Source organism: Oncorhynchus mykiss, chromosome 12 (genome assembly GCF_013265735.2).
Source record: "Oncorhynchus mykiss isolate Arlee chromosome 12, USDA_OmykA_1.1, whole genome shotgun sequence".
Taxonomy (NCBI): domain Eukaryota; kingdom Metazoa; phylum Chordata; class Actinopteri; order Salmoniformes; family Salmonidae; genus Oncorhynchus; species Oncorhynchus mykiss.
In genome coordinates, this window is record NC_048576.1 from 59,178,835 (window position 1) to 59,194,325 (window position 15,491).

A 15,491-nucleotide genomic window follows, 5' to 3' on the forward strand; every position below is an offset into this window, starting at 1 on the left:
TTCTCTCTGGCTACAGATTTGCATTTTGACAGACAGGCAAAATGTGTGAATGTGTAATTACACTTTAACCCGGCGTTTAGTAGAGACCATTTATTTTTATAAAATTAGAAAACATATACCCGGCACTTGACATGGTTGGATAGAATTAGAGTAGGCCTAATAATCACATGGATGATGTTAAGCCAAGTGATATACAGATTAGTGTTTCCTTTATTATGAGGGATACAAAAGTATATTGAAAGCAGGTGCTTCCACACAGGGGTGGTTCCTGAGTCAATTAACATCTTATTATGATTAGAGTCATGTATTAAAACAGCCAGTTGCCCATTATTTTTGGCAACCATGGCTAGAAGAGATCTGTGACTTTAAAAGAGGGGTCTCAAAGGAGTATAGAGGGTTTAAAGGGTGTGTGTGTCTCAGTCACCAGATCCTAACCCAATTTAACTTTTAGCCTGCGATAGTTTTCCACCACCACCAAATGGTGGAATTTCTCCAGGAATATTGGTGTTGCATCCCTCCTATAGAGTTCCAGACACTTGTAGAATCTATGCCAAGAGGCAATGAAGCTGTTCTGGCAGCTCGTGATGGCCAAATGCCCTATTAAGACACTTTGTTGGTGTTTCCTTTATTCTGGCAGTTACCTACATATAATGTGCATGATGCTGTGGAAATTGTGATCTATATATTTTAATGGAATTAGCTAAGTAAATTTAGAGTCATGTGGTGCTTAGTTGTGTTGGCCTGCCAGCGAAGAAAAGCTGAATAAATTACAGAGCTTGGTCATTTCCAATAAGCAGTATGGGTGGGGCTCTGTCTATGAGATTGTTTGAAACATGATATGGCGGTTACCACTTTATTATATATCCCCTTAACCATACTCTCATCATGTACACTTTCCACTTCCAATCTGTGAAATGTTGGCTAGAGATATTGGAGTGGGCAAGTTATTAGAAAACGTTCACATGTAGTGGTTTCAATTCCAACACCCTATTTCACTAGTCTGTAACGTCAACTACTAAACAAATGTATTTTGTAAATGACGCTGCTAAAATGATCAATGCCAAAACTGAACTGTTTCACTCCATTTTTTCTTGTTCTGACTGTAAAAATGCATAGGTTAGCCTAATGTTTTCTTGCTCACCTAATAGGAAAATGTTTACGCTTCCATAAAAATTAAATACATTAAATCCCTACCTGTTGAGAAGTATTTACCTCCCTAGCAGAACGCATCTCGCAGCGGTTTTTACACTTTGAAGTAGGCTCATTGCATGCAATAGAAAAAAAGGACAGCAAATGTGTAGGCCAGATCCACCAGATGTATTTTTCCAGAAGTACTCACCTGTGTATGTGGTAGATCTTGTGCGTGTATTGGCCTTTCTCTCCATCCTTTTCATATGGTTCATTTCGAAGCACTTCAATACCCTCTCCTCCTCCAGTGTTATTCTTGCTAGCCTCAGCAACAGAGAACAGCTGGCCGACCTGGTACTGTAAATGAGTGAAGACGTTACATAAGTATGCATGTGTAGCTAATGTAGCCAGGCCTCCCACCAGCTTAATCAGTTCACAGCATGGGAAATAAAGACACGGAAGTTGGTATTCGATGTGGTAGATGCTGAAATACACTGAACAAAAATGCAACAATTTCAAAGATTTTACTGAGTTAGAGTTCATATAAGGAGATCAGTTAACTGAAATACATTCATTAAGCCATAATCTATGGATTTCACATGACTGGGAATACAGATATGCATCAGTTGGTCACAGATACCTTAACAAAAAGGTAGGGGTGTGGATCTGAAAACGAGTCAGTATCTGGTATGACCAGCATTTGCTTCATGCAGCGCAACATCACCTTACTTACCCTATTTTTTACTGAAGTGTCATGTACACGTTTAAAGTGGTGTTTAAATACAAAACAAAACTGACAATACAACTTTCATAACAGTTACATACCAATAAAACAAAAAATAATGTAAAAAAAACTAGCCTGCTGGCCTTACTGAGTTGATAGGAACATTAGTCCGAGCAATTTAGGAGGGATATCACACCTAGCACAAATGATTGTATAGTTCTGTTTTTTCTGCTGAGGGGTGCCCTATACCTGCGCCCAGAGCGGAGTAGTTCAAAGTCCGGGTACAGGGGGTGGCTTGGGTCTAAAATGATTTTGTAAGCCTTGCAGAGAGCCCTGACCTTAAAGATCTCATCCAGGCCTGTCTGTGTGACTCCAAGTACCTTGCTTGCTGTGGTGATAATCCTTCTCAGCATATTTCTCTGGCTGACAGTGGCATTGCCAAACCAACAAACAATACAAAAATTTCAAATTCTCTCAATGAAAGATTTGTAAAATAGAGATTTGTAAAGATTTGTAAAATCTACTTCGCTTAGGGCTCTATTTTTGGCTGCCATACGCACATTAGTTTGCAATTTCATTATGTAAAAACTGGCATTCTGGCATTTTTCAGCCCTAATGTAAATGCCCCACTGGCATTTACCTGTCTAACAACAGCTCACTTGCACTGTCGTGTGAGGGGGCAATATTTGAGATGTGTCCTTAAAAACATGAGCAAAAGTGACAATTTCATGCAGCACTAATGGGAAGTTAAGACTCACAAAAAGAAGGTCTTAGCAGTAATGCAGTCGATGACGGCATGGATTTTGAGAGCAGAAGTGCAGCCTATCCAGCCGTGACGCACAGTGAGTGCCCATTGGAGATCAAATTCAAATCAAATGTATTGTTCTCATAAACATATTTAGCAATGTTATTGTGGGTGCAGCGAAATGCTTGTGTCCCTAGCTCCAACAGTGCAGTAGTATCTAACAATTCACAACACACAAATCTAAATGTAAAATAATGGAATTAACAAATATATCAATATTAGGACGCGCAATGTCTCGAGTGGCATTGACTAAATACAGTATGAGTAAAGCCATATGTAAACATTAATAAAAGTGACTAGTGTTCCATTATTAAAGTGAATTTTATGCAGGTGAATCTCATATTTAGAAACTATTGGATTTCCCCCCCCCCCCCCCCATTTCATTTAATTAAGAACCAAGTATAGCCTCCCCTCCCCTTAATCAAGGCTGGTTTAGCAGCATCATATAGGTGTCGTTTTATCCTGGCCATTAGCCAACTAGCCTATGAATAAATGAGTTTTACCGAGCGTGCTTTGAAATATTTGGAGGTGTTTGTCCTCATGCTTTTTCATTATTCAAAATTGACATACTTGCATACTTCATTTAGCTTGTTTGAGTAGGCTTTCCATCCCCATTTTCAAAGAGGGCCCCTCGTCTGATTCTCCTGTCCTATTCGGTGTCCTGTGTGAATCTAAGTGTGCGTTCTGTAATTCTCTCCTTCTCTCTTTCTCTCTCTCGGAGGACCTGAGCCCTAGGACCATGCCCCAGGACTACCTGACATGATGACTCCTTGCTGTCCCCAGTCCACCTGGCTGTGCTGCTGCTCCAGTTTCAACTGTTCTGCCTTATTATTATTCGACCATGCTGATCATTTATGAACATTTGAACATCTTGGCCATGTTCTGTTATAATCTCCACCCGGCACAGCCAGAAGAGGACTGGCCATCCCACATATGCTCTCTCTAATTCTCTCTTTCTTTCTCTCTCTCGGAGGACCTGAGCCCTAGGACCATGCCCCAGGAATACCTGACATGATGACTCCTTGCTGTCCCCAGTCCACCTGACTGTGCTGCTGCTCCAGTTTCAACTATTCTGCCTTATTATTATTCGACCATGCTGGTCATTTATGAACATTTGAACATCTTGACCATGTTTTGTTATAATCTCCACCCGGCACAGCCAGAAGAGGACTGGCCACCCCACATAGCCTGGTTCCTCTCTAGGTTTCTTCCTAGGTTTTGGCCTTTCTAGGGAGTTTTTCCTAGCCACCGTGCTTCTTCACCTGCATTGCTTGCTGTTTGGGGTTTTAGGCTGGGTTTCTGTACAGCACTTTGAGATATCAGCTGATGTACGAAGGGCTATATAAAATAAATTTGATTGATTGATTGATTGATGATATCATGCTTCTGACCCAATCCTAATTAGAATACGAATATTCACCATCCATGGGTTTATTGTGATGAATTAGTCTGCTACATGGCTCGATGCAATGCAATTTCATCTGCTATTTCTGGAGTGCAAATACTAAATCGGTAAGATGGGTCCATGTTTATAAACATTACATTTGCAAGTAGTACAACAGTGAGTGGACAAGTCCCCTTTATATTGTATCTTTATCCTGCTACTGTGAAAAGGGGAGAAATTACAGCGCCTGTAAATGTATTTAGACATATCCTATTTAGAACATGTCATTTAGTTTCCATTCAAAATATATAGTCTTTTTAGGCTTTATCAATAGCCTATTGAATTTAAATCATGCTTATTGACTACATTTGGCATGTCCATGTCCAGACTGCAATTAACAGTAGGCCTAGACCAGAAATCAGTGAAAATGCCATAGCCTATTTAACAATGTATGTCCATATTGAGGCAATGCAATTAGAACTACAGCTGAAGTCAGATGTTTACATACACCTTAGACAAATATATTTCAACTCTGTTTTTCACAATTCCCGACATTTAATCCCAGTAAAAATTCCCTGTCTTAGGATCACCACTTTATTTTAAGAATGTGAAAATAATTATTTATTTCAGCTTTTTCTTCTTTCATCACATTCCCAGTGGGATAGGTCAGAAATGTATATACACTCACTTAGTATTTGGTAGCATTGCCTTTAAATTGTTTAACTTGGGTCAAACGTTTCATGTAGCCTTCCACAAGCTTCCCACAATAAGTTGGGTGAATTTTGTCCCATTCCTCCTGACAGAGCTGGTGTAACTGAGTCAGGTTTGTAGGCCTCCTTGCTCGCACACGCTTTTTCAGTTCTGCCACTCCAATACCTTGACTTTGTTGTCCTTAAAGCCATTTTGGAAGTATGCTTGGGGTCATTGTCCATTTGGAAGACCCATTTGCGACCAAGCTTTAATTAACTTCCTGACTGATGTCTTGAGATGTTGTTTCAATATATCCACATAATTTTCCTGCCCCATGGTGCCATCTATTTTGTGAAGTGCACCAGTCCCTCCTGCAGCAAAGCACCCACACATCATGACGCTGCCACCCCCATGCTTCAGGTTGGGATGATGTCCTTCGACTTGCAAGCATCCCCCTTTTTCCTCCAACATAACGATGGTCGTCATGGCCATACAGTTCTATTTTTGTTTCATCAGACCAGAGGACATTTCTACAAAAAGTACAATCTTTGTCACCATGTGCAGTTGCAAACTGTAGTCTGGCTTTTTTATGGCGGTTTTGGAGCAGTGGCTTCTTCCTTGCTGAGCGGCCTTTCAGTTTATGTAGGACTCGTTTTACTGTGGATATTTTGTACCTGTTTCCTCCAGCATCTTCACAAGGTCCTTTGCTGCTAATTGATTTGCACTTTTCACACCAAAGTATGTTCATCTCTAGGAAACAGAAAGCGTCTCCTTCCTGAGCGGTATGACGGCTGCGTGGGCCCATGGTGTTTATACTTGTTCATCTGTACAAACAACAGTACGCGTGGTACCTTCAGGTGTTTGGAGATTGCTCCCAAGGATGAACCAGACTTGTGGAAGTCTACAATTTTTTTTCAAAAGTTATAAAACTTCTCAACTTGTAAACTAACTTTTGAGAAAATGGCCTTTGAATGTTTTGTATTTTGTGAAGAGCTCTTTGTCTACACTCATTCAGCATCGTTCACACGCTCTTAAGCTTTAGCCCCAACCATCTCATTTCGCTCGTGGAGCGCACACTTCACGCTCTGGCCGATGATTGGATAACATGAAAATAGCCTAACCAGCTCTGCTGGCAACAATTTCATTACGCTTTTTTGCAGACGTTTACTGATACCGGTCATATTTAATGGGTTTTGTAAACACGTCACTTTCGCTAACGAACCAGCCAGCCAACGTTAGCTAGTTAAACAACAATGAACAGTGCCAAAAATGCCACAGTGCTGGATACTAACCAAGCTAGCTAACAGTACACTTTAACTTTAAATGAAACCACTGTCAAAATTAGAAAAGTAATATCTGAAAATGTAGCTAGCTAACGCTAGACTATCTGATCTGTCTACATCATCATGCATGATGGATGCGTCTCCCTGTCAGGAATGCCATACCACGGTTGCACTTAGGTTGAAGATGTAATCCGGAGACAGGTGTTCTCTCCATCTCTTTAGCTATTGTACTAATTCCACTGATTTCAAAACTTGATCCTCCAGAAAGTGAAGAGCAACAGTTCCACTCCCAAAAAATGAAAAGCCACGTTCGACAGGATTACCAACACAGACTGACAAGCACAAATAGACAGAAGCCTTCTAAATGGCAGACCAATCCGAAATCATCTCTCAGCATGTCCAGCGACTTATCTCAGCCAATCATGGCTATTGGGAAGGTTCCCGCCTTTTTCTGTTGCTTAACCAACAAGGCTCGTAATTTAACAATTGTATTCGTATTTACAGATGGCATGCAAGTTTGTTATTTAGACACGTAAAAGTTCACATGTTCAATTAGGCATTTCTGACAACAAAAAACACATTTTGATAAAACACATTTTATTACATTCAAACGGCTCTCCTGTGAAGTCGTGACTTGCGACATATGCCTAGTTTCCTGAATTGGGTCACATATTTAGCCAAGGAGAATGTTCTGATTGGCGAGTGAGGGGGTAAGCCTCGACACACCCGAAACTGGTTTATTCATCAAAACCCAGCCCTTTCAAATAAAATTGTATTGGTCACATACACATGATTAGCTGTGATTAGCTGTGCAGATGTTACTGCGAGTGTAGCTTAATGCTTGTGCTTCTAGTTCCGACAGTGCAGCAATGTCTAACAAGTAATCTAAGCATAGTTTCCTAAGGACTAGAAGCGAGGTGGCCCTGTGTCGGTGCCATCTTGGTAATTTGCGCAACTGCGCCAATAACTGTGGTGGTGAAAATAGCAAAACTATTTGACCCCCTCAAACCTACAGCGCTACCGCTTAGATTTACCACTGCATTAGGTTTGTTAAAATAGAGGCCATAGAGTTCATCAGGCTGTTGTTTGTGGCCTGTGGAATGTTCTTCCACTCTTCAATGGCTGTGCGAAGATGCTGGATATTGGCAGGAACTGGAACACTGTCGTACACGTCAATCCAGAGCATCCCAAACATGCTCAAAGGGTGACGTGTGTACAGATCCTTGCGACATTGGGCTGTGTATTATCATGTTGAAACATTAGGTGATTGTGGTGGATGAATAGCATGACAATGGCCTTCAGGATCTCATCACAGTGTCTGTGCATTCAAATTGCCATTGTGCTCATTGTCTGTAGCTTATGCCTGCCCATACCATAACCCCACCGCCACCATGGGGCACTCTGTTCACAACGTTGACATTAGTAAATCACTTGCCCACACCAGGTCATCTGCCCAGTACAGTTGAAACCGGGATTCATCCATGAAGAGCACACTTCTCCAGCATGCCAGTGGCCATCAAAAATTAGCATTTGCCCACTGAAGTCGAGCATGCAGATGAGATTCCCTGAGACGTTTATGGTAGAGAAATTAACATTAAATTCTCTGGCAACAGCTCTGTTGGACATTCGTGCAGTCAGCATGCCAAATGCTCACTCCCTCAAAACATCTGTGGCCTTGTGTTGTGTGACAAAACTGCATATTTCAGAGGCTTTTTATTGTCCCCAGCACAAGGTGCACCTGTATAATTATCATGCTGTTTAATCAGATTATTGATATGCCACACCTGTCAAGTGGATGGATTATCTTGGCAAAGTTGAAATGCTCACTAACAGGGATCTAAACAAATGTGTGCACAACATTTGCGATTACTTTTTGTACCTATGTTAACATTTTGGGTTCTTATTTCACGTCACATGTTGCGTTTATATTTTTGTTCAGTGTAAGTGAAATAAACGAAATATTGAAACCATGCTCTTACCTCTTCAACTGAACAGGGCAACAGCACTTGGCTATCAAGAGATGGAGGATAAAGAAAACGGACATACAAGTCAATACAATTGGATAAGTAGTTATTGTGTGAACATTAACAGAGTTTACTCAAATCCACAATATGTTGAGTGAAGTCGGCTATGCGGACAATTGTATGGTATCATCAGCTCGTGCTATAGTAGATTACATTCCACACGTTAGCATCGCCGCTAGCTTGCTACTAACCAAGGACAGGCTCGAAATTGGCTATCCGTAGAGCCGCTATCGCGTTAGCTATCTAGAGTCAGTGGCTAGATAACGTTAGCTATATTTCTACACTAAGTAACGTCAGCTAGCTATCACCGATCATTCAACATTTCTGAAAACCTGTCATCGGCTCAAGGAGTGCCATATTGTAGTGATATCTAGCTATGTATGTCCCACAATTGCGAGTTACATTAGCTAGTCTAATAGACAGCCAGTATTATCGAACAAACATTGACATAGCTTTACTAACTAGCTGAAGCTGGGTGGCTACCGTAGTAGCTAGCCAACCGCATACGTTACCTCGAACCAAATCACTGCTTCAAATTCCTCCTTGCATTAGCTATGTTATGCATTAAATAACATATTTTTATATATTGTGGTAACGATTAAGAGTCATGATGGACGCTATGATATAAATAGAATTCGCGTGCATAATGTACTCACTATTCCTTTATGAGTACCATCCCGAACGTGGACTGAACTGCTTCTTCTTTAAATTTGTATTGGCGGATCACAACTAAGGCGCATATACCGCCCCCTACTATACTGGATGGCTTGTGTACATCGCCGCGGGCCGCACAGAGTGTCTCGCTTGTGGGCGTGTTGGCAGCATATAGCAGCTTTTCGATTGTGCGTAAAGAATTCAGCATAGCAAGTTTGTATGAAGGTCTAGTTATTAAATGGGTAAATAGTGTAATCCGTTTTCCATGTCATGAATTTATTCACAGATAAATAGTAATATGCTCGAAACCGCGCTGGTGACAAACAAACTTTGCTGCCCTGTTTCTAATCGTCCTAAATACTTTTCAAAAATGTTAAAACAAACGATGTATTATTAGCTAACTAGCTACAGTACATGCTAACTCAAATGAACTAGCTAGTTGTGAAGTTGGCTAGCTAAGTGAATGACATATCACAATATACCTACAGTTGAAGTCGGAAGTTTACATACACCTTAGCCAAATACATTTTACATTTAAAATCACAATTCCTGACATTTAATCCTAGTAAAAATTCCCAGTCTTAGGTCAGTTATGATCACTTCATTTTAATGTGATATGTCAGAATAATAGAATAATAGAGTTCCTCCTGATTGATTTAAGCTTTTATTTATTTCGTCACATTCCCAGTGGTTCAGAAGTTTACATACACTCGATTAGTATTTGGTAGCACTGCCTTTAAATTGTTTAACTTGGGTCAAATGTTTCATGTAGCCTTCCACAAGCTTTCCACAATAAGTTGGATGAATTTTGGCCCATTCCTCCTGACAGAGCTGGTGTAACTGAGTCAGGTTTGTAGGCCTCGTTGCTCGCACACACTTTTTCAGTTTTGTCCACAAATTTTCTATAAGATTGAGGTCAGGGCTTTGTGATGGCCAATCCAATACCTTGACTTCGTTGTCCTTAAGCCATTTTGCCACAACTTTGGAAGAATTCTTTGGGATCATTGTCCATTTGGAAGACGCATTTGCGACCAAGCTTTAGCTTCCTGACCGATGTCTTGAGATGTTGCGTCAATACATCCACATAATTTTCCTTCTCATGATGCCATCTATTTTGTGAAGTGCATCAGTCCCTCCTGCAGCAAAGCACCCCCACAACATGATGCTGCCACCCCCGTGCTTCACTTCCCACTTATTCCTCCAAACATAACGATGGTCATTATGGCCAAACAGTTCTATTTTTGACTAGAGGAAAGTATGATGTTTGTCCCCATGTGCAGTTGCAAACCGTAGTCTGGCTTTTTTATGGTGGTTTTGGAGCAGTGGCTTTTTCCTTGCTGAGCGGCCTTTCAGGTTATGTTGAAATATTACTCATTTTATTGTGGATATAAATTACTTTGTACCTGTTTCGTCCAGCATCTTCACAAGGTCCTTTGCTGCTGTTCTGTGATTTATTTGCACTTTTTGCACCAAAGTGCATTCATCTCTAGGAACCAGAACGTGTATCCTTCCTGAGCTGTATGACTGCTGCTTGGTCCCATGTTGTTTATACTTGCGTACTATTGTTTGTACAGATGAATGTGGTACCTTCAGGTGTTTTGAGATTGCTCCCAAGGATGAACCAGGCCTGTGGAGGTCTACAATTTTCTGAGGTCTTGGCTGATTTCTTTTGATTTTCCCATGATGTCAAGAAAAGAGGCACTGAGTTTGAAGGTAGGCCTTGAAATACATCTACAGGTACACCTGCAATTGACTCAGATGATGTCAATTCGCCTATCAGAAGGTTCTAAAGCCATGACCTCATTTTCTGGAATTTTCCAAGCTGTTTAAAGGCACAGTCAATTTAGTGTATGTAATCTTCTGACCCACTGGAATTGTGACACAGTGAATTTTAAGTGAAATAATCTGCCTGTAAACAATTGTTGGAAAAATTACTTGTGTCATGCACAAAGTAGATGTCTTAACCGACTTGCCAAAACTATAGTTTGTTAACAATATATTTGTGGCGTGGTTGAAAAACGAGTTTTAATTACTCCAACTTAAGTGTATGTAAACTTCCGACTTCAGCTGTAACTTCATATTAGCTAGCTATCTTGATGTATTTATCACTGTAAAGAAACAAACTCCAAATACATTTGTAGGTAGCTAACTAACAGCCATGGCGGAGGGTGAAAGGAGAGCAGCCCCAACTGCCAGTGAGAGAGTAGGCTATGCTAGATAGGGCAGGTACTTTTGTGTAGTTCCTGTCCCTAGAAGTGAGGATGGAGATAATAGCAACATAATATTCAGTGTGGTGAATTTGACTATAATGAAGTCTATTTCTTGTGAGGTTTTCTGTCTTCAGATAAAGAGAGCTATGAAAGCCAGTCTACATATGAAGAGGTCCCAATGAAGAGCAGTGGTTCTCAGTCCTGGGGACTCAAAGGGGTGCACATTTTTGTTTTTTCCTTAGCACTGCACCGATGAATCAAATGATCAACTCATCATCAAGCTTCAAGTGGTATTTATGTATTCATTTGTGACGCTATCCTTGATATGATCCTGTTATTGTCACTTGTCACGTGTTATTGAACATGTGCCCATGCATCTTTTAATCCAGTGATGTAAATATCTAACAATTGTTTTCCATATTCCAACAGATACCTTGTAACTGGAGATTTCTTCAAAACGATTTCCTACAGTTAACGTGTAGGGCACTGCAAGGTTGGGTGACCAGGGCCATCTGGGACTGCCTCCTGGAGGAATTCAGGTGTGTGAAGGCTACCTTTTGCTCTACATAACTTCATGAGGATGGACACGAGGACCAGGAGGGGATCTGCAGCTCACTGCCGTGTGCCAGAGAAGCCTGCTGCGCTGCACGATGTTTCAAGGATGGGGTCCAACAACGCAGCAAGAGAGTCAAGCTGTGTGCTGGAGATATTCACCTCCTACTTCTTCGAAGAGGGTGCCGTTCCCTGGCAACACCATAGACTACACTATGCACAACCAAATACTATTTTAAGAGCCATTCACATTGCAATAAGAGTATTCTTCCATTTACGTAGCTATTTCAACTGCAGTTATTAAATTCCCAGTTTCTACTTTTCAGGTGAGGGTGCTGTTTAGGTAAGGGTGTGATGTCTGTACAAAAACAGGCTCCTTTTAAGAGTCATGCATATTGAAAAATGTAGACACCCTATAACCCACACCTACACACTTGTGTATCAATCTGATTGGTGGAGTGTGTTGTGCAGTAAGCAGGCTCAGGTGTGTTACTGTGACTCCTTCCACTTTCAAAGAATAAGCAAGAGGACCAACCATGGAGAATAGTAAGAAATGTCATTATTCTATTTATACTACCGTTCAAAAGTTTGGGGTCGGCCTCCGCGCAGTGGTTAAGGGCGCTGTACTGCAGCGCCAGCTGTGCCATCAGAGTCCCTGGGTTCGCGCCCAGGCTCTGTCGTAACCGGCCGCGACCGGGAGGTCCGTGGGGCGACGCACAATTGGCCTAGCGTCGTCCGTGTTAGGGAGGGATTGGTCGGTAGGGATCTCCTTGTCTCATCGCGCACCAGCGACTCTTGTGGCGGGCCGGGCGCAGTGCGCGCTAGCCAAGGTTGCCAGGTGCACGGTGTAGCCTCCGACACATTGGTGCGGCTGGCTTCCGGGTTGGATGCGCACTGTGTTAAGAAGCAGTACGGATGGTTGGGTTGTGTATCGGAGGACGCATGACATTCAGCCTTCGTCTCTCCCGAGCCCGTACGGGAGTTGTAGCAATGAGACAAGATAGTAGCTACTACAACAATTGGATACCACGAAATTGGGGAGAAAACGGGGTAAAATTCACACACAAAAAAGGTCGTTTGACCCTGTTGATGTGTTGTGTAGACCTCACTACTCTGGAGAGCCTTATGGTTGTGGTCGGAGCAGTTGCCGTACCAGGCGGTGATACAGCCTGACAGGATGCTCTCGAATGTGCATCTGTAAAAGTTTGTGAGTGTTTTTGGTGACAAGACACATTTCTTCAGCCTCCTGAGGTTGCACCTCAGGGTGCAAATGGGGACATTTCCTTGTTTTTGAAATATTATTTTTTTTGTCCATTACAATAACATCAAATTGAATAGAAATACAGTGTAGACATTGTTAATGTTGTAAATTACTTTTGTAGCTGGAAATGGCAGATTATTTTTAATGGAATATCTACGTAGGCGTACAGAGGCCCATTATCAGCAACCATCATTCCTATGTTCCAATGGCACATTGTGTTAGCTAATCCAAGTTTATAATTTTAAGGCTAATTTATCATTAGAATATTATTTTGCAATTATGTTAGCACTGCTGAAACCTGTTGTACTGATTAAAGAAGCAATACATCTCACCTTCTTTAGACTAGTTGAGTATCTGGAGCATCAGCATTGGTGGGTTTGATTACATGCTCAAAATGGCCAGAAACAAAGACCTTTCTTCTGAAACTTGTCAGTCTATTCTTGTTCTGAGAAAGGAAGGCTTTTCCATGTGAGAAATTGGCAAGAAACTGAAGATTTCGTACAACTCTGTGTACTACTCCCTTCACCAAACAAAGCAAACGGTCTCTAACCAAATCAAATTTTATTGGTCACATACATAATGTAAGGCAGATGTTAATGCGAGTGTAGCGAAATCCTTGTGCTTCTAGTTCTGACCATGCAGTAATATCTAACAAGTAATTTCGCAACAACTACCTTATACACACAAGTGTAAAGGAATTAATAAGAATATGTACAAATAAATATGTGGATGGGTGATGGCCGAACAGCATAGGCAGGATGCAGTAGATGTTATAGAGTACAGTATATACATATGAGATGAGTAATGTAGGGCATGTAAACATTATATAAAGTGGCATTGTTTAAAGTGACTAGTGACACATTTATTACATCCAATTTTTTATTATTAACGTAGCTAGAGATTTGAGTCATTATGTTGGCAGCAGCCACTCAATATTAGTGATGGCTTTTTAACAGTCTGATGGCATTGAGATAGAAGCTGTTTTTCAGGTTTGATGCACCTGTACTGACCTCTCCTTCTGGATGATAGCAGGGTGAACGGCAGTGGCTCGGGTGGTTATTGTCCTTGATGATCATTTTGGTTTTCCTGTGACATTGGGTGGTGTAGGTGTCCTGGAGGAAAGGTAGTTTGACCCTGTTGATGTGTTGTGTAGACCTCACTACTCTGGAGAGCCTTATGGTTGTGGGCGGAGCAGTTGCCGTACCAGGCGGTGATACAGCCTGACATGATGCTCTCGAATGTGCATCTGTAAAAGTTTGTGAGTGTTTTTGGTGACAAGACACATTTCTTCAGCCTCCTGAGGTTGCACCACCTTCACCACGCTGTCTGTGTGTGGGGACCATTTCAGTTTGTCCGTGATGTGTACGCCAAGGAACTTAACTTTCCACCTTCTCCACTACTGTCCCGTCGATGTGGATAGGGGGGTTACCAAAGTTATGTTGGCCAAAACAGCATGGGATACAATTAAGTATGGGAGGAGTACAAATTGAAGAAGTGGCAGAAACCAAACTACTGGGAGTGCAGCTAGACAACTGCTTATCATGGTCGTCTCAAATAACTAATCTATGTAAAAAAAAATAATATTAAAACAGCATGCATAATCAGAAGGATAGCTAAATATTTACCAGGGAAAATCCTTCAGAAAATAACACAGGCATTGGTTGAGAGTCAAGTGAACTATTGTTCGGTGGTCTGGGGAATGCATCATCTAGTGAAGTTAGGAGGCTGCAGAATGAACAGAATAAAGCAGCAAGGATTGTTTTATGGCAGAGATATGGTTCTTCTGTTGCAGTCATGCGCAGTGTTCTTCGTTGGTCATCAATCATCAAATTTGATAATATACATCATTTAAAATGGCCAAGTTCTATTCACAATGGTATTCAGTTGGTAAGAGACAGACATTCCGTAAATACTAGGAATAGATTGTCCACCATCTATCTATGCATTATCCAGACAGAAAAAATAAATGGGCAAAAGAACATTTCGATTTAGAGCAATAAAGAAATGGAATAAATTAACTGAGCAAACTAGAAACCTTTCAATATATACGTTTAAACATTATTTAAAAACAATTTAAATATAGTATATAGTAGAATGGGACTATAGTAGATGAAGAATCAATATTTTTTATTTTTTTTAGATTGAGTATTTATTGGGTCATTATGCTAGTGTATTATGTATGTTTGTAATAGTGTGTTATATGTGAAAGTGTGTTTGTATTATAAATTGTATTTTAATGTTAAGGACTCTTGGAAGATTAGTCCAAATGGGGACTAAAAGAGATCCTAATAAAATCAAAATCAAATCTCCACTACTGTCCTGTCGATGTGTATAGGGGGGTGCTCCCTCTGCTGTTTCCTGAAGTCCACGATCATCTCCTTTGTTTTGTTGACGTTTAGTGTGAGGTTATTTTCCTGACACCACACTCCGAAGGCCCTCACCTCCTCCCTGTAGGCCGTCTCGTCGTTGGTAATCAAGCCTAACACTAGTGTCGTCTGCAAACTTGATGATTGAGTTGGAGGCGTGCATGGCCACTCGGTCATGGGTGAACAGGGAGTACAGGAGAGGGCTGAGAACGCACCCTTGTGGGCCCCCAGTGTTGAGGATCAGCGGGGTGGAGATGTTGTTTCCTACACTCCACCTGGGTACGGCAAGTCCAGGACCCAGTTGCACAGGGCGGGGTCGAGACCCAGGGTCTGACGAGTTTGGAGGGTATTATGGTGTTAAATGCTGAGCTGTAATCGATGAACAGCATTCTTACATAGGTATTCCTCTT

At 41.3% G+C, this 15,491-nt stretch overlaps 1 protein-coding gene across 1 annotated transcript in view; it reads right to left on the bottom strand.

The window, feature by feature from the left end:
- The window catches only part of pitpnbl (phosphatidylinositol transfer protein, beta, like), a 43,598-nt gene extending 34,683 nt beyond the window's left edge, over positions 1–8,915 (bottom strand). Inside the window, exons 1-3 of the mRNA XM_021624308.2 lie at positions 8,695–8,915; positions 7,994–8,024; positions 1,340–1,485 (exon numbers count right to left, since the gene is read on the bottom strand). Of these exons, the coding sequence (XP_021479983.1) occupies positions 1,340–1,485; positions 7,994–8,024; positions 8,695–8,900 (383 nt within the window). The 5' untranslated portion in view covers positions 8,901–8,915. The remainder of the gene's footprint in view (positions 1–1,339; positions 1,486–7,993; positions 8,025–8,694) is intronic.
- Between the last annotated feature and the right edge of the window lie 6,576 nt (positions 8,916–15,491).